Raw genomic sequence first — 18,156 nt, 5'->3', positions numbered from 1 at the left:
ATCACCCCCCTACTCCCTCCAATCACCTCCCCCACTCCCCGTGCCCACTTCCCCCATTCCCGGTGCCCACTCCCCCCAGTCGCCCCCCTACTCCCTCCAATCACCTCCCCCACTCCCCATGCCCACTGCCCCCAAACAATCCCCACTCCCGGTGCCCACTGCCCCCAGTCAACCCCCGTGCCCACTACCCCAATCACCCCAGACTCCCCGTCCCACTCCCCCCAATCACCTCCCCCACTCCCCCTGCCCACTTCCCCCATTCATGGTGCCCACTGCCCCCAATCCCCCCCGTCCCGGTGCCCCCCCTCCCAATCACTCGCCTCTGCCCCTAATCACCCCCCGTGCCCACTCCCCCCAATCACCCCCCACTCCCCGTGCCCACTTCCCCCATTCCCGGTGCCCACTCCCCCCAATCACCCCCCTACTCCCTCCAATCACCTCCCCCACTCCCCGTGCCCACTTCCCCCATTCCCGGTGCCCACTGCCCCCAGTCCCCCCCAGTCCCGGTGTCCCCCCTCCCAATCACTCACCCCTGCCCCTAATCACCCGCCCCCCCGTACCCCCCCCCCCCAGTGATTCCCCCGTGCCCCCCGCCCCCCGGCCGCTCCCCCGTCGGGCTGCGTGCGACAGGCGCTCCCCGCCCCGCTGCCACCCTCTGCCCCGTCCTTCCCCCGCGGGCTCCTGTCTGGACGTGTCGGGACTCGGGCTCGGGGCGCTGAGTAATGCTCGGCGCAGCGCGGTCCCGGGCAGAGCCGCCGCCGCCGCCGCTCCGCGCCCAGCGCTCCCGGGGCGCTCCGGCCGCGCGGCTGCCCGCTGTCCCGGCGGCCCCGACGCACCGGGGGGCGGCGGAGGGGGCCGCCCATGCGCCCACGGGCCCCGCGGGCCCCGCAGCGCCGCGACCCCGCAGCCCCGGGGCGCCCTGGGGAGCGGCGGGCGAGAGCCCCCCCGGCCCCCCGGCGGGTCCCGGCATGGGGGGCTGAGCCGGGGGGCGGCGGGCGGGGCGGGGGGCGCGCGGCCCTCGAGGGGCGTCGGGGCGGCGGAGGGCGGGGGGGGCGCCCCGGGAGGATGGCAGAGCCGCCCCGGCGAGCCGAGCCCCGGCGCGCGGGGAGCCAGTGAGAGGGAGGAGAGGGGAAAACACAAACAAGCAAACAACCCACAACAAACAAAGCGGGCAGAGAGCAGCGCCGAGCCCCGCCGCCCCTGCCCCAAAGGCGCCCGCCCGCCCGCAGCCCGCACAGCCGCTGCCCCAGCGAAGATGCGCCCGGCCCTGGCGCACGGACTCTGCTCGCTGCTGCTCAGCCTCTGGGTACCCAGGTAGGAGCTTCCCCCCCCCAACCCCTCCCCGCCGCTTCCCCAGCCCCGCGAAGCCGCCGCGCCGCTCGGGGTCCGGGGCTGCCCGGGGGTCCCTCCCGGCTCCCGGCGCTGTCGGAGCCGCTGCTCCTCTCCGCTCTCTCCCCCTCGTCCCGGCGGGATGCGCGGCTCCCCCACCCCGCTCCGGGAGGTTGTCCGTCTCCCTCCCCGGCCGGGGCCGCCCCAGCGCCCGCCCTGCCTGCCTCAGTTTCCCCGCTCTCCCCGGGCGGGGGGACGAGCCTCTCCGCCGGGGGGATGCCGACGGGAACGCCGCTGTCGCGGGTGACGGTGCCCATGGGACGGGCGCCTTTGCGCTCCGCGTCCCAGGGGCGCACACCGGGGCAGGGGATCCACCTGCATCCCCTCCCCAGCTCCACCGATCCCCAAGGGGAGGGTAAAAGGGGGCCACCTGTCTTCCAGAAAAAGGCCCCCCGACACTCACCACCCCTGTCCGTTTCCATCTCCCCCGGGTGGCTGGCAGCTCCCCTCCACCCGCTCCCAAATTTGTGCGATCCAGGCAGCTAGGGGTTAAACTTGGTGCTGGTGTGAGTGAAGGGGGGGGGGGGTCCCCCGCCCTTCCCCCTCCCTCCAGCCCCTTTAAATATAATTTGTTAACGTTGGGACTTGTATTAATTAAAGCAGCAGCCGCTGCAGCCTGTGACCTGGGGGCTTGTCACCGTGAAATCAAGTTTAAATCCAGATTTCAACGGGGAAGAGAGCTGAGGGGGAGTGCTGTGTCCTCCTAGGGAGGGTGACAGTGACAGCTCCTTGCCAGTCCCTGGCCCCTCTGAGCCCTGGGTGGAGCAAGAGGCAGAAGGACCTGCCCTCCACTCTCTGGGGCCCTGGAGAAGGGCCCCTGCCTCAGTTTCCCTGCTGTGCAACGGCAAGAAGGACCATAACATCCCCCCCGACCGCGGGATGGCCCGGGAGGAGGTGGCAGGTGCTGTGGCTGGCTCAGAACATGCAGGGGACAAGGTCCTTGCAGTGCTTGGGGCAGGCGCTGCCGGGCTTGGGGATGATGGTAACTGCAGACCTGCTTCTTCTCTTTTCTTAGCCCAGGCTTGTTTCAACAGTGTGAATGAGCACAGGAGCCAGGCAGAGGATTTCCCATCCTGTGTAGGGGCTTTGAAGGGATGCATCCCTTTCTGCTTTCTTTCTCTCTGTTCCCTTCTGCCCTGACTTTCCATGTTGGAGTCAATGTGGATTTGCACTGGGCCAGACCCACATATCTGTGAAATTGTTGAGGTGGATATAAACACCCTTGGGAAGCTGGAGAGGGCAGCGGCTTGACCCTGGCAAACCCTCTTCCCCTCCGAGCAAGCTGTAATTCTGCAGGGATCCTGGGACTGAGCCCTTCTTCCAGAGCTGGGTGAGCACAGAACTGGTGAAGTCAGGCCCTGGTCCCCAACAGGTCCATGTATGTACCTGCACTGGGCTCACAGAATTTAGGGAAGCAGAGGGGGAGTAACCCGTCTCCCTAAGACTTGGCTGCTCCATGAGACAGCTACAGTCCTTCTTCCAGCATCCTTCTGAAAGTCTCTTTTCTGTAATCAGCGTTCAAAGGCTTCAGCTCCCTGCTCCTCCCAGAGTACAAGCTCTTGGCCATCTCAGGGAAGAGGGAGCCCTGCCTGGAGAGAGTTCTCAGCAGGAACTGAACTGTCCTGAGCAAGGAGCAGGGTGATGTTGAGCTCCTGATGGACTTTGCTACAGGCTGCAGGCTGCTACTGGGCGTCCCACCACCTACTGCTCACTTTGCAGGTCCTCTGCTTGGGCACTGTGGACCTCAGGATACTACGAGTTATTCCTTGGAGCTGGGCAGACACTTCCCTTCCATCTCCCTCTCTGCATCTGACTGTCCTGTGTACCCCTGTCTTAGCTCCAGGCATCTTCCTATGGACATGTTTTGCTCATCTCTCCACACTCTACCTCCCTGTTTCCCCTGGGAGCAGCTCTACTTGTAGGGGTAGCGGTGTCCCCGCTGCAGTCTGTGTGCCTCCCCTTGCACCCTTCCATCTGGTGGTCTCTGTGCTTCTGTGGTGACTGGCATCATGTCCAGCGGGGCTGGGATGTGACAGTGGGTTTGGGATTGTTGCTGGGCTTCTGAGGATGTTTGGCAGGGTGCTTGGCTCTGAATTTCACAGCTGAGCTGGCAGGAAAAGGCTGGTCTCACTGGTTACCTCTTTTGTGAGGACCAGCAGTGCCGGGGGCATGGGAGATGTAGGGAGGGAATCTGCCAGCAACAGGGATGGAGCCAGACCTGGGACGGGTCACCTTGTCTGGGATCTCTGGGTTCTCCTGGAGAAACTCATGCTGTCTGGGGATGGCGATCCAGGGTAGACTGTGCCCAAGAGAGCACTGTGCGGCTGGGTCAGAAGAGTCCCAGAGGAGCATGTGGAGGAGGTGCAGCCCTGGGAGATGCTGGGATGTCCAGGCTGTGCCGACATGTCTGGGGAGGATTGCAGCCCGGTGGTGTTGGGGCATATCTGCCAGGCTGAGCTTGCTGTTGTGCCCAGGGGTAGGGGGGAGAGGGACAGTTCTGATCCTGGCACACCCCAGCCTTTGCAGCTGACCTTTTCCAGTGCCCCTCATCTTTTCTTCTCCTTTCCAATAACAACCTGCCCTGGTGTGTCACTCTTGCAGGCAGTGGGCACGTTGTGAGTAGAGGAGCATGTCCCCTCCCCATGTGTTCCCAAAGGGGGAGTGGATGTTTGGCACATTGCTTGCTCCAAGCTCATGAGTTTCCCTTTTTCTCCCAGCTCCTGCTCCAATGAGATCCTGGGCCTGAAGCTACCATCAGAGCCAGTGCTGAACGCCAACACGGTGTGTCTAACCCTGCCGGGGCTGACGCGACGGCAGCTGGAGGTGTGCGTGCGCCACCCTGATGTCACCGCCTCAGCCATCCAGGGCATCCAGATCGCCATCCACGAGTGCCAGCACCAGTTCCGTGACCAACGCTGGAACTGCTCTAGCCTCGAGACCAAGAACAAGATCCCCTATGAGAGCATCATCTTCAGCAGAGGTAAAGACTGGATAGCCTCTCTCCTCTTCCTCTGCCCAGCCTCTGCTCTCAGGAGCTGTCTTGGGCTCCCCAGGGGCCCTTGCACATCCTTTCCCTGGCCCAGGGGCCCAGGACAGGTCTTCAGCATCCCCACAGATGAAGGTAGACAGAGCCTAAAAAACCTCAGGGTTTGCCAGATCACACAAAGCTGGGCTCCTCTCTGTGCAGCTTTGCACCTATGCTGGCCCTTGTCCTGAGCTGCTTCTCTCTGCCCAGCCCCAGCTGCTCTCAAGGCTCCTTCCAGGCCCCACTGCTTTCTGGCATCTTCCCCCCTCACATAGGCTGATGTTTGGAGTGGTGCGATGGGTGTACAGCACAGTTGGTGGGTCTGAAGGTGGATGCCATGCTCTAGAATTCAGTTTGATGGCTGCAGTGAGAATCTTTGCTCTGTCTTGCTGCGGGCATGGTGTTTCAGTGCATCACGGTGAGCAGAAATGCCCCCAGATAATGGGACGTAGCTCTGGGAGCCCATCACCCTGACATCCTACCTTTGTGTTGGCTTCCGAGTACAGAGATCTGAGGGCTCTCTGTTTTGTGGGACCCTGGAGCACGGTGGCATGGGGGGATAGGCAGACAGGCTGTTCTGGGAGCTCGCCGGCCTGCAACATCTGCCACCTACATTGCCGGGGGAGCTCTCCTGCCCAGCTCTCTGTGGTTTACTGAGCCTTGGTACCAAGTTCTCTGTCTCCCTTGTGGGCACGGCAGGCTCTGCCTGTATCAGAGCCTCCCCAGTTGATGCTCTTTCCCTCAGGAGTTGACTCTGAGGGTGCAGGGGGGCTGCACGGTGCAGATCAGGTCACTTGATGGGATCTTCTGTAGGGCTTGGCTGTATCTTCTCACCCAAGTACTCTTCTTGATGCCTGGGCCTTGGCACACACCAAAGCGGCTATTGCCCCCAACAGTGGGCAGGAGAGAACTGTACAGTGCCCACGGCAGCCAGGCAGGATGCTTAGGGCAGGCAAGGAGCCCAGCAAACTCATTGCTTCTCCAGCCCTTGAGGAAGGAGAACACTACCAAAGATGTGCTCACCAACCCCTTTTTGGAGCCTCCTAGCTTGGTGCTCAGCAGAAAGGTGCCTTCCCCTTCCCCTAACATCCTTCCACATCCTACAACATCTTCTCTCCCTGGGACTGCGAGGAGATCCTCAGAGAAGAGAGGTTGGCAGCTTGAGGCTTATGTCTTTGAGGAGATGCAGCGGTAGGAGCACCCAGGCAGCTGTATTGGAGGGGAGACTGGAGAGGGGAGCACAGAAACATTTTGGTGCTGGGAAGTCACTTGTGTTCAGGGCAAATGGGCAAAGCCTTGCTGGAGGGGACACTACTTGGAACATGCATGGCATCGGGACTGATGTCCTGCCATCGAGCAGTCACCGGTGCCTGGAGAAGGGCAACATCTCTTTCCTCCGCGAGCAGCACCCAGGTTAGGGCCTGGCAGGAAGGGTGGGGATCATCAGCCCTGATAAGCATCGAGTTATTTCCAGGTCCTCTGAGGAATGCAGTTCATTTCTAGTCTCCTCAGGCGGCAGGAGACATCGACTTGCTGGCTCAAGTTGCTCACACACCCAGGTGAGCTTCCCTGCTATGGGTCCCACCAGGCTGGGTGAGAAGTTCCAGTGGCAGAGAGCATCCTGCATCCCTCCCTGAGCCCACCAGGTCTGGTGGTGGCTGGTGACTTGCAGCTTACTTGTTGCGGGTGCCACTGCAGCCCCTCCCGCGGTTAGAGCTGTGACCGATGCGTGCAGGGGCTCCCACAGCCCCCGGACTCTTGCCCCAGTCCTGAGCTCTTGAGTATGTCTCAGCCCAGGCTCCTAGCGCCGGTGGGATCCCATCCCCTGGGATGGAGACCCAGCTCCAGGGAAGAATGGAGGTGGGGCTGGAGCAGCGGAGAAGACGGGCACCTCGCAGCACTCCTGTTTTGGCAGCAGAGAGTGTGGAATGAGCCTCAAACACCCAGGCTATCCCGTGCGGTTGCCCAGAGCTGTTCTGGCATGGAGCAAGCCTTGAGGCTGGTGTCCTGGCCTGCTTCCAGCCCACTCGTGTCCCTCAATAATGGAGTTGGAGCTGTGAGCTGTGCCTTGCAGTTGTTACAGACACAGCCATCAGAGCAGGGATGCCTCTCCTGAGCTCAGCACTGGGGGAGAGGCAAATGGTGGAAAGAAGGGGTGCAGGCTTTGTGCTGCAGGCATTAATGCATCTCACCCCTGGGGACCAGGTCTTTGCTCGGCACCCTGCCTCATCCTTGTCGTGCCTGGGAACGCAACGTGCTCATAGGATCATTGTTTGTAACCCGAAGTGACAGACCCCTTTAATCTTTCATTCCTTTTCCCACTTCTTCTGCCATCAGTTCAGCCATGCGTGAATCTCACTTTAAATTATTTGTAGCTGGCTTCTCCCTCCCGCTCTCCCCACTTGGCTCCACTCCCCACCTCCGCCCCATCCTCCTGCATCTCTCGCATCTTCCCCAGCATGAGCGTGAGCTGTACTGGGCGCAGCACTGGTGTTTGCTGTCCCACACCCTGCCCAGCATCCAGTTGCTTGGTGGAGCCAGAGGGCTTACACCCTGGGGACAGAGTGAGGGACAGTGGCAAACAAGTGCCTGACTCCTCATCCCACTGCTCTACCCCCAGAAGTTTTAGTGAAAGCCCTGGGGAGTCAGGAAGGAGCAAGGAGGGTTCAAATCAGGCAGGGCTGGGGATCTGGCAGGGCTTCTGGGTGGGGATAGGGATCCTGACAGCATCTTGGGCAGAGCAGGGGTGCAGGACATGGTGGCTGTGAGGCACAGTGACAGGTTAGCAGAGGGCGAGCAGAGGGAGTTCCCAGGGATTTACTGCCGCTGCTCTTTTTCCTTCTTTTTTATATTATTTTTTTCAGATATCTCCCATGGGCTGCGGGTTTTTTTCTGGTTTTGCCTTTTGGTGCTGCAGCCTTGGGGTATGGAGTGTCCCTTGTGCCCCTCACTGAGCCCCCAGTGTCATCTGCACTGCCCCCATCCCCCTTGGCCCTCATCCACTCCAGGTGATCCAGGCTCAGCATTTCCACTGGAAATCCTCCTCCTCTCCTCCCTGGCTGGCTGCTTATGTCCTTGCTACCCATTCCATGGCACTGTCACCCCTGCCAACACCCTCTCCCCAGTTCTGTCCCTGGTCCCATCTCTCTCTGCTGTCCCTCCCTCTCCTTTCAAGTGCCCACAGAGACATCCTTTCCTGGCCCTGGAGCTATATGTAGGAGAAGTGAAGTGGAGGTAGGTGGCTGTGTTAGCTGAGGGATCCCTCTTCCCTGAGCATTCCACTTGGGTCAACTCAACCCCATCTATATCAAGCTCTGAAAGAAATGGGACCCTCACGGAGGGGCTGGTGTCCTCGGAGGCCCCAAAGGTGCAGGGATGGACGGGACATGGCTCTGGACTGCAGCATCTCACTGTTCCTTTTGCAGCCTTTTGAGGGAGGAATGATGTCTGCATGCCCCGTGCCCTCTACTTACAAGGGCTCCCTGGTGCCAAAGGGTCTGTGTGGCCACGACCAAACCTTGATTTTGTACAGCAAGGAGACGGGAACTCCCTGCAAGGCAGGAAACGCCAGGTGCTGGGGCTCGGCCAGCTACAAGCTGGAACTTGGGGAATCTTTGCCATGCAGTGAGGGAGGCAGGTGCTGTTACATCTGTCCAGGGAGATGCTGCTGAGCTCAGGACCTCGATGCCCAGCTTGGCAGAGCCCCAGCCAAGCTCTGGTGCCTGTAGACCACAGCACCTGGCCTGGCACAGCTGCATCTGGACTGGTGGCAGGGTTTTGGGTACCCCCAGGCAAGCCAAAGGCTTTGTCCACCTGGCCTCAAAGCGCGTGTGGGTGCTTCAGATGCTCAACTGCATCCCTGTGGGTGCCCCCTGGACCTTCTTCCAGCTGATGGGTGCAAGTGAGGCCCTAGGGGCAGGTCAGCATCTCTGGAGGTGCGAGCCGCAGCCCGGCTCCCTGCAGCCCACAGAGCAGCTCCGACTCCTGGCTTGGAGAACCGTGGGCGGACAGGGAGCAAGGGCTGCGGGCTGTCCCCGGCACGCTCAAGGTGGTGCAGGGAGGCAAGTCAGGATCTGCAGGGAGGCGTTTAGTGCCTGGCGCAGGGCCAGACCCTGGCAGGTTCACCTGCAGTTTAATTAGGGAGAGGGAAGTGGAGGGAGCGGGGCTGGGGGAGAGGCAGCATGTTGGGACTGGCCGTCTCCACGGGCCTTGCAGGAGGCAGCAGGGGAAGCTCTCCTCCACCTTGCCAGCCAGCAGGGCCGGGGCAATGTGCCCGTGGCTGGTGGCAGCTGCCTAGCACTCCTGGGAGTGCTGACCATGGACAGGGCTGCTGAGCATCCCTGGGCTACTCCAGGGTGTTCCCGGACCAGACTGTACTGCCTGCTCCCTTGGCGCAACACAGACCCTGTGGTGGTGGTTACTGGAAGAGTGTCACCACCCAGGTGCGACCATGAGCTGTGGAGGAAGGCCATGACTCCAATTCTCTCTGCCCCAGCAGACTATGGATCCCACAGCTGCACTTGAGCCAGATCTGCTACCTTGCATCCACATGAGAGACAGAAACTGCAGCATCCATGGCAAAGCCAGTGGCAGCGGGAGCTTCGAGTCCTACAGAGTAGTCCTCCATCTCCTAGGTGTACCTTGACAGGGAAAATTTTCTCCTGCTAAGAAAGCTGTTTTGGGATCTGATCTAGGGCTGACATTTCAGATCCATCCTCCTCATCCAGCACAGTCCTTTAATATACAGCAGGCTGGATACCAGCAGTGGTGTTGGGGTGGTGTCATCCATTCCCTCTTCCCTGCAGGATGCAAAACTTGTGGCACATCCCACAGCTACAAGCTCTTCTGTGGTCTCTGGAGGGATCTGGTGACTCAAACATCACCACTGAGGTCTTAGGTGGCTGGAGTAGCCGGAGAGCCTCCCTCCAAAAGGCTCGGGGCTGGCTGCCACACGCCACACGTGCTGTGGTTCCTGGAAGCTCCCACCCTCACCAAGCCCATGAGGCCAGTGGTTGTCGCCTGCAGCCACATTGTTTGCTGCTTTGCTGCAATCCTCTGGGCTCTGGCTTGGCCAGGGTAGAGCGAGGAATGTAAACTGAACCTCCAAGCAGAACCACACTGGCATGGCTGTTGCGGTCCCAGCAATGCCCTGGCCCTACGCAACCCGTTGCTCACAGCTCCTCATCAGCGTGGGGCAAAGGAAGGAGGTGAGAAGGCAGGGAGGAGCAGTGGGGCCAGGCAGGCTGATACTGAGCAGGGAGATGACCACAGTGAGATGAGGACAAGACTTCCAGAGAGCTGGGATGTGAAGTCCTGGCAACCAGACCCTTCCCTGCCCGCAGCCAGGGGGATGGCAGCTCCAGGGCCAAGGACTCATGCCTTATCCATCTGCTTGCATGTGGCTCTAGAGCAGCAGAGGAAGGAGGAGGGCTGGGGATTGACCGCAGAGATTTCCCAGCCATGGAGGGCACCTGATGAACCTGGGCTCTTTACCTGTATGGCGATGGGCTTACTAAATGGACTAGGTGGGGTAGAGTTTGTTTGTGCTCCAGAATGGATTTTTAAGGAGGTGCTGCATGGGAAGCTATTAGTTAGGCTGGGAAAATGTGTGAGAGAGGCTAACAGAAAGACAGGGCCAACAGGAGAGTGTTGTACCAGGTGGAGGGTTTGCTGCTGCCATCCCCAGGCACCAGCTATATGAGAAGCTGGGGGTGCCAAGCAAGGAGGCAGCGACAGATCCCTGTTCTTGGGCTGTGCCTGGCCTTGGCTCCTGAAGGGCCCATATTGTGGGGACAGAGAACTGATAGGAGGGGATTTGGGGATCATGGAGACCTCGCAGTGCTGGTTCTCCATTCTGCATCCCTCACTGGGGTGCTGAATTCCCCAGATTTGGGCTGTCCTGCTTTAACAGGGTGTGTTGCAGGCACTGCCTGCCAGCACTCTCCCTGGGGAGGCTGTGCAGCGTACACAGCAGCAGCCCCATTACCTGCCCACTGAAAAATGTTGTTCAACTTGTGCATTGAAAGACGCAAGCTTGTCCCACACTGAGGGGAAGCTGGGAGAGGCTCCCACTGGCTTTTAAGCAGTGCCTCGTTAATTTTTTAAATGCACTAGTGTCAAATTAACACACAAAAGAACAGAGTGACTTTAAATGCAGGTTTCTGAGCTGCATTTCATTTCCCTTTAATAAGATCATAGCGTTTGCTTGGCGGGCAGCAGCGAACCACCGAGGAGACATGCGTGATGGGCAGCATTGCCGAGGATGGGCGACAGATGTGGGGAGCGGTTGTGCTCTCACCTCTCGTGACTCTGTAACGCAGGCAGGGAGCTGGCAGAGCCCCTGCCTAGGATCTGTGCTTTAGGGTTCTTGATGGCATAGATCTGCTGGAGAAAACGCCCCAAAACCTCTCATTTGCTCAGCTGTAGTAAACCAAGGCTGATCAAGTTGCTCTTGTCCAACAAAGGGAGAGAAGCCTGTGAATACTGCCTATGTATTTATTCACGTGTGAAGTCACAGCAGAAAATCTGGCTCTCCCTCTTTCCTCTCCTTGTGCTGAGACCGGTCACTGCACACCAAAGCAAAGGGCACTGTGAGTTCCCTGCTTGGCCTGGCATCCACAAAGATAAATATTAATTTGTGTTTAAAATAAAATAGGATTTCCTGGGGAGGGGGGAGGCTCATCTCATGCCTGGCTGCACAGGAAACGAAGCCAAGCAGCCCTCGGAAAGACCCCTCTGGCAGCCCTGTGGAGCCCCTGCTGCAGGACTCATCCTTGTCCCTGTCCACCCCATCCCCAGCTAATGACACTTGTGGACATCCTCGCTTCCTGGCGTGTAATGACAACCAGCTGCCGGCCCTGGCAGTGCACAATGCGGTCACAGCATGCTCTAACTAACTAGAGATGCTCAATTTTTCCAGCACCGTATCACATTTAGAGGAGGTTTCAGGGACTTGCGGGAGCTGGCAGGGCTTGGGGAGGGACAGGGTACTGGCAGATGGATCGGGCTGGACAGGCAGCACTGCCTGCTCCTGTTATTGCCTGATCCTGCACCCTGTGGATAAGCAGGAATGGGCCATTCCTCAGCAGAAATATTCCTCAGCCAGTTTTATATTTAATATACTGGGCAACTCTGAGTGGAGGAGGGAGGAGATACTGCCTTTCCCATCAGCCCCATAATGCTGACTCCAGAGCAATGCTGTGTTGGCGTCTCCCAAGGCAATGTGAGAGCAGGGTGAAGGTGGGAGCTAGGACCCTGGCCAGGGTAGGGACAGGGATGGAGGGCACCGGGTGGAGATTTGCTTATGGTCCAGGTGGCATCTGGTGTATCAGGATGAGGCAAGCAAGTCACAAGCTGAACCTCAGGCTCCCTGCACCCTGGCATGGTGCTTGGCTTATCCAGGTACCCATGGGGGTTGACCACCAGACTAAGCCCTGCTTTCTCCTTCCTCACAGGCTTTCGGGAGAGCGCCTTTGCCTACGCCATCGCGGCTGCTGGTGTGGTGCACGCCGTCTCCAACGCCTGCGCTCTTGGCAAGCTGCAGGCCTGTGGCTGTGACCAGAAACGCCGGGGCGATGAGGAAGCTTTTCGGCGCAAGCTGCATCGTCTCCAGCTGGAGGCCATGAACCGCGGCAAAGGAATGGTGCACGGGGTGCACATGGAGCACATGCCAGCTGAGACCCCCGGCCTTCAGGACTCCTGGGAGTGGGGAGGCTGCAGCCCCGATGTGGACTATGGGGAGAAGTTTTCCAAGGATTTCCTCGATTCCCGGGAAACCTACAGGGATATTCACTCGCGCATGAGGCTTCACAACAACCGCGTGGGTCGGCAGGTGAGCAGGGTTCTGGGCAGGGGTGCAGGGTGATAGTGGTGATGGTGGCAGGGACAAGGTCCCTGGGACGCATGTGGGAGGGCTCTGAAGGGCTCATGCTGGCTGGGTGAGAGAGGCTGGTATTGCTTTCAAGGCACTCCCTCCCCCCAGTACTGTAAAGACAGTGTCTCAGCCCTGCGGCTGAGCCTCTCTGCTGAGGAGGGCAACTCTGAGCATCATTGCTGTCCCCCTGCCAAGGGACACTTCCCTGTCACCTACCTGTGCTGCGACAGTGCAGGTGAGGTAGCGTGGCAATGAGTTTCTGCTCCTGCCTCTCAGGAACTGGGTGAACTGGAGTCAGGGAGCTGCAGTGGGAGGAAGGCATGGACAGGCAGGAGAAAGTCACTGGCATCATGGGGACACAGCACAGGCTCCACAGCACCCAGCTGTGTCTCTGCCTCTCTGGAGAGGGAGATAGTGACCTGGTGAGGTGGATGTGAGCAGGACTGAGCCAGACAGCATGTGCCCACGGCTGCTGGGAAGTATGGCATCCCCTTGGGAGTGGAGGTGACAGCCCACAGCCTCATCCTCTGGCTCTGAGGGGGTACCGGATCTTGCCTGGGTGAGCAGGGCAGCCTCCCCTCCGTTCTCATGATGTCAGGATTTGTTAAAGGTGCTAATTAGTAGCTCACTCTGTCTGGACGCCAGTGTTTAAAAGCAGACTGATATTACAGACAAGAAGCGTGCAGGCAGGAGGGGCTGGGAGGATAGCTGCACTTCCCTGCCTGGCTTTGCTCCCAGCAGGTGCCAGGGAGACCCCATCCCATGGATCCAGTGGGATGTTTGTCCCCAAGACCCTGGTCACACACTTCCAGGACACTTCCAGGAGAGCGTGTAGTGGCTGCAGGAGTATGTAATGCAAGATCAGGATTCCACAGCAAGTGTTTCCCTGGGCTGGCTCAGACATTTGGGTGTGCTTTGAGTATATTTAAAGCCAGTCAAGAGATGGGGATGCTGCAAAGCAGGACCTTGATGTGTGCCCTTCCCTGGTGCTGGAGCTGAGCTTTACTGCCCACCACAGCCATCCCAGCTTAGCCAGGCTGTAAATGCCTGGGGAAAGCCAGAGGTTTTTGCTTGTTTGGCTTTGCTTCTGCATGGTGAAGTCTCGCTCAGTGTTAGGTAGCTAAATTCCCAGGCTGTTCTGCCCCAAGCCAGGCAAGACCCACCATTCCAATTCTGTCTGCAGGACTCATCCTGGCTCTAGCTTTGTGTGCCCCAAACCACTGGGACTCTTGGCAGTGCTCAAAAATATGGGGTCTGTTTTGCTCATTTCCCAAGGGAAGCCCCGTGCAGAAGGAGGGGAAGGTGAGAAACGAATATTTGTGTGGGGGGAATGTCACCAGGTGGTGCCTGTGGGATCCAGCAACAGCAAAAACATCTGGGGTTTGCTCGTCCTCAAGGGCAGGCAGGCATGGGACTGGCAATGTCAACTCTTTGTGGCCTCAGGGACAAGAGCTGGACTGACAGAAGATGCCTGGGAGCTGGAAGCAGAGGTAGGAGAGGACTGAAGGGATATATGAGGCTGTGGTACCAGTGCAGGTGGGGAAGCAATGGCTGGACAGGCTGCCCAGCTCAAGGACTCTGTTGAGATAAGGGGTGAGCCCATGTGTGGGGTAGGTTTTCGTGGTTGTGGGTGCCATGCATTGGAGCAAGGAGATCTTGTACCTGGTGTGTGCCTGTTGGTGCTATGCTTTCTGCCAGGGCTGTACCTGGCTGTCCACATTGCCTGGGGATGAGTTCTCCAGTTCCCTGCCTGCTCTTTTAGTAATGATGTGGGTCCCACCACCCATCCAAGCCCTCCTCACAGCCAGGACCATCTTTCTGTTGTAATAAAGAGCAATCTGCCGGGATTTCCTGGGAAAGAAGTGGCCACGCTGGATGCAGCAGCTCTGTGGTCCTGCCCTCCAAGTCCCAAGGCTTGAACCCCTTGAGCAGAGCAGTGATGTGGAAACCCACACCATGTACCATGCCCTGCCACACATCGTTGCTCTCTGTGCACCAAGCAGGTGTGGCACCAAGTGCTCTCCAGCATTTTGCTGATACCGAGCATCCTTTCCGTGGTCCCTGTGCGTCCCAGGTGTGGTCTGCATGTGGGTAAGACTGACTCCAAGCTCAGACCCCCACAGTGCCCAGGGGAGATGACAATTCCATCAGTGGACACATCCAGCAACAATGGGATGTGGGTTTCTGTACTGTAGTGGTTATCACGTTCACCTGACATGCAGAAGATCCCTGGTTCAAAACCAGGCAGAAACATGCTGATTTTTCCCTCTTGCACCCAGCTACAAAGCTGGGAAGGGGATTGCAGCTGCAGAGGATGCACAGCAGTGGTCATCTTACTCTTGACTTGGAATAGGAAGCCCTGGGGCAACCATTGCCCTGAGTGTCCTGAGTCCCTGGGAGGGAGCAAGTTCCCCAGCTAGACTTTGCAAGTCCTCCTAACCCAGATCAGAGAGCAAGAGAGGATGAAAGGAAGCCAGGAACTACCTATTACCCTCACAACAAAGACCTACGATAAAGCTCTTATGGTCTGGGAGGAGCTGGGAATGTGCGAAAGAAAGCACCAGCGAGTCCAGGCATGTGCTGAACCGTGTGTCTGTGAGACATGGGAAGGACAATTGGGTAGAGGTGCGTGGAGGAGATCTCATGGCAAAAGCACAGGCGCCACGGTTCAGATAGGTCTTTCTCAGGTCGCTTAGTTCTGACAGGACTCTGTCCCCCCTGAGCTGTCCATGCAGGAGGAGGAACAAGCTGTCCCTGGGAAGGGATGGATTGATGCCCTGGGGCTTGGAATGGTCAGTACTGATGGCTTGGGTGACAATGACAGCACACACATGCTGCCTTCTCCAGCCCCTGCTGTGACCAGCTGTAATCCCAAGTGAGCCCCTGCCTGGCTGTCATGCCACTGCCCCCTCCATCGTGGTGTTGACTACCTCAGCCACAGCCCTGTAGACAGATTTTCCATGGTCCAGCCAAGGGAGCAGGGAGGGGATGCGGGAAAGGATGGGGTCCTGGTGCCAGCATATTCCCATGGATGATGGTGAGCAGCAGGTGTTCCCGGCCGGCACACCCAGGGCATGGCAGAGAGGCCGGGCAGCTCATTACCTGCGAGGCAGAGGCTGTTCCCAGCAGGAGACAGGACTTTCAGCAAGATGAAAGCCAAACTCCAGCCCAGCCCAGACCTTTCTGCTGTGTGCCCTGAGCTCCAGGCGTGTTTCCCTGACCTGCCTTCATTACCATAACTGCTTAGCAATGGGGAGATGTACTCAAACACAAGATGACAAGGAGTAAAAACTACCCACCTCTACCAAAACAAGGTATTCCTCACACACGTGCTTCCCTGGGAGGGGGCGGGAACAGGCAGTGTGTGTCAGGTGTGAGGCCAGCCAGCCAGGCTGGCATCGTGGGACAGGACCTCATGTGGGACCATGTATCCTGTGGGCTCCTCCCGAGCCCTGCAGAGTGGTTCTGAGTGGGGTGGTCAGCTTGAAATAGTCTTGCAAGCGTCAGCCCAGCTCCTAGCAGGGCTTGGGTGGCCCCATGGGAAGGGGAGTTGCTGGATCCTATGCAAGCATGTGGGCATGGGGGCATGTGACTCAGTAGGGAGTCCCCGTTGGGACAGAGCAGGGGACAGTATAAACCGTGTCTTTGCGAGCTGTGTGGTGATGTGTGGCCATTCCGTGCCCCTGGAGATTGCTGGGCATGAGCTGTTTGCCTTGGCACAGCCACAGCAGCATCTCTTGCAGGGATGTGGAACCTAGGGGCACCCCAGCACACAGTCTGTGGGCTCAGCAGTATTGCTCAGGGAGCCTAAGGTTCTCCTTGCACCAGCACTGGCCTCTGGTCCCTGCACAAACTGTAGTGCTCAGCCAGCCCCAACCACAGCAGCAGCCCAAACCACACACCCTGGCTCTCGTCAGAGGTGGACATGTGGCACTGGCCTCACTCTGGGCTCCTCAAACCACATGTCAGGGCTCTGAGCATCTCCGATCCCTGCTTGAAATTTAGGTGATGGTGGGAAGCAGTGCCTCAGACCCCCTGTGCTGAGCCCAGACCTCCGAGAAGGAAGCAGGTGAGAGCTGAGAGCAGAGCTGCTCCCAGGGCTCCCAGAGCGAGGACTTTATGGGAGGAAAGCCCCGGGGAGGGGAAAGCATCCCTCCTACCTGCTCCACCTGCAGTGCTTCTGGCCAGTGAGGTGCGTGGGGGACCCCTGCACTGGGAGGTCACAGTGGGGCTGCAAAGATGCATCCATGCTGGTTTTAACTGGGGTCTGTGGTCAGGTTGATAATGCTAGAGCCAAGCAGCAGTGGAAGGTGAGATCCAGGATTTTTCTCCTCAACATGGTCAGGTAGCTCACCCTCTCCTTTTGATGCCAGTCGCCTGCTGGAGTGTAAAAGCCAGTTGGTACTGCCAGGATTGGAAGAGACAGGGTGCAGGACATGGGTGACCCTGGGCACAGCAACAGAATGCAGCCTCGCTGGCTTTGCAGCTCCAGGCTCTGATGGCTGCTCATGCCAGCCCTTGGTGTTCCCACAGTGCCGACTCACAGAGAGCTCCATGACGGCTTCTCTGGTCCCCAAAGCACATCTCCTCCATGCTAACCCCTCTGTCCTTCCCTTCCTGTCCAGGTGGTGATGGACAACATGAGGAGGAAGTGCAAATGCCACGGCACCTCGGGGAGCTGCCAGCTGAAGACGTGCTGGCAGGTGACACCCGAGTTTCGCCTGGTGGGGTCCCTGCTCAAGGACCGCTTCTACGGAGCCACCCTCATCCGGCCCCACAACCGCAACGCTGGGCAGCTGGAGCCCGGCCACGCTCGGCATCGCCGCCGGGCTGGCATCAGTGAGCTCGTTTACTTTGAGAAGTCACCCGATTTCTGTGAGCGGGAACCAGCTCTGGACTCGTTGGGCACCCAAGGGCGCCTGTGCAACAAGACCAGCCCAGGCATGGACAACTGCGAGAGCCTGTGCTGCGGCCGTGGGCACAACATCCTGCGGCAGACCCGCAGCGAGCGCTGCAACTGCAAGTTCCACTGGTGCTGCTTTGTGGCCTGTGAGGAGTGTCGCATCACCGAGTGGGTCAGCGTCTGCAAGTAGCTGGGCAGGGACGGGTGCCCACCCCAGAGTGCCAGGGACAAGCACGCCTGCCCGTGGGGAGGGGAGAGGGACGGGGATTGGCGCTGGGGGGGTAGATGGAGCCACGGGACCCACTTACCTTCACTCTGTGGGGAGGAGGAGATGAGATGCTCGGCACCTTCTGAAATCAGCACTTTGTTATCACCTGGGGGGGGGAGGGCAGGGCTGCCCGCTGCCCGCTGCCCACCCCACACAAGAGCACCAAGGCTCCCAGCCCTAGGGAGCTCACGGCCATACTGTACAGACCGCCGACACCGGCACTGCTCGGGGAGGCAGAGGGTGGGCACGGGGGTGGGGGAGAGCCCACTGGCACCCAGCGGGACGGGGCAGGGTGGGGTGGGGGACAGCAGGGCATGGGGAGCCCAGGGTGGGAGGGGAGGTGGGGAACACACACTGGCACCGTGCACAGGTTCCTCTGGCTACATGCGAGGCTGTGCTCTGAGCAGGATGGGGATGGAGCATCCCATGGGATGGAGCGGGGAGCACAGCTCCCCAGGCTGGGGCTCACCTCTGCTGGGGCAGAGCTCAGGCTGGCTTAGGCTGTAGCATCACAGCCAGAGGGGAGGGTGCCCAGGGCTGTGCTGTGCGTGCCTGTGTTATTGTATGGTAAGTTATTTTCTGATTGTGAATAAAAGAAGATTGGTGACAGCATGGGGTATTTTAGGGTGCACCACCCTGCTCTTCTTGCTGCCTGGGTCTCTTTGCTCCTGCAGGGTGCCAGAAGGGTGGAGGGGGAC

General features: G+C 59.2%; 1 protein-coding gene across 1 annotated transcript; it reads left to right on the top strand.

The window, feature by feature from the left end:
• Window positions 1-722: 722 nt before the first annotated feature.
• Window positions 723-17,720, top strand: WNT10A (Wnt family member 10A). The gene is given in 5 exon segments (XM_069861320.1): window positions 723-894; window positions 897-1,314; window positions 4,107-4,369; window positions 11,869-12,245; window positions 16,913-17,720. Coding segments are annotated over 5 exon segments (1,698 nt in total). The 3' UTR covers window positions 17,381-17,720.
• The last annotated feature ends 436 nt before the right edge of the window (window positions 17,721-18,156 follow it).

Source organism: Phaenicophaeus curvirostris, chromosome 7 (assembly GCF_032191515.1).
Source record: "Phaenicophaeus curvirostris isolate KB17595 chromosome 7, BPBGC_Pcur_1.0, whole genome shotgun sequence".
Taxonomy (NCBI): domain Eukaryota; kingdom Metazoa; phylum Chordata; class Aves; order Cuculiformes; family Cuculidae; genus Phaenicophaeus; species Phaenicophaeus curvirostris.
Note: the sequence above shows the minus strand (reverse complement) of the source record. Positions and strands in the feature narration are given on the sequence as shown.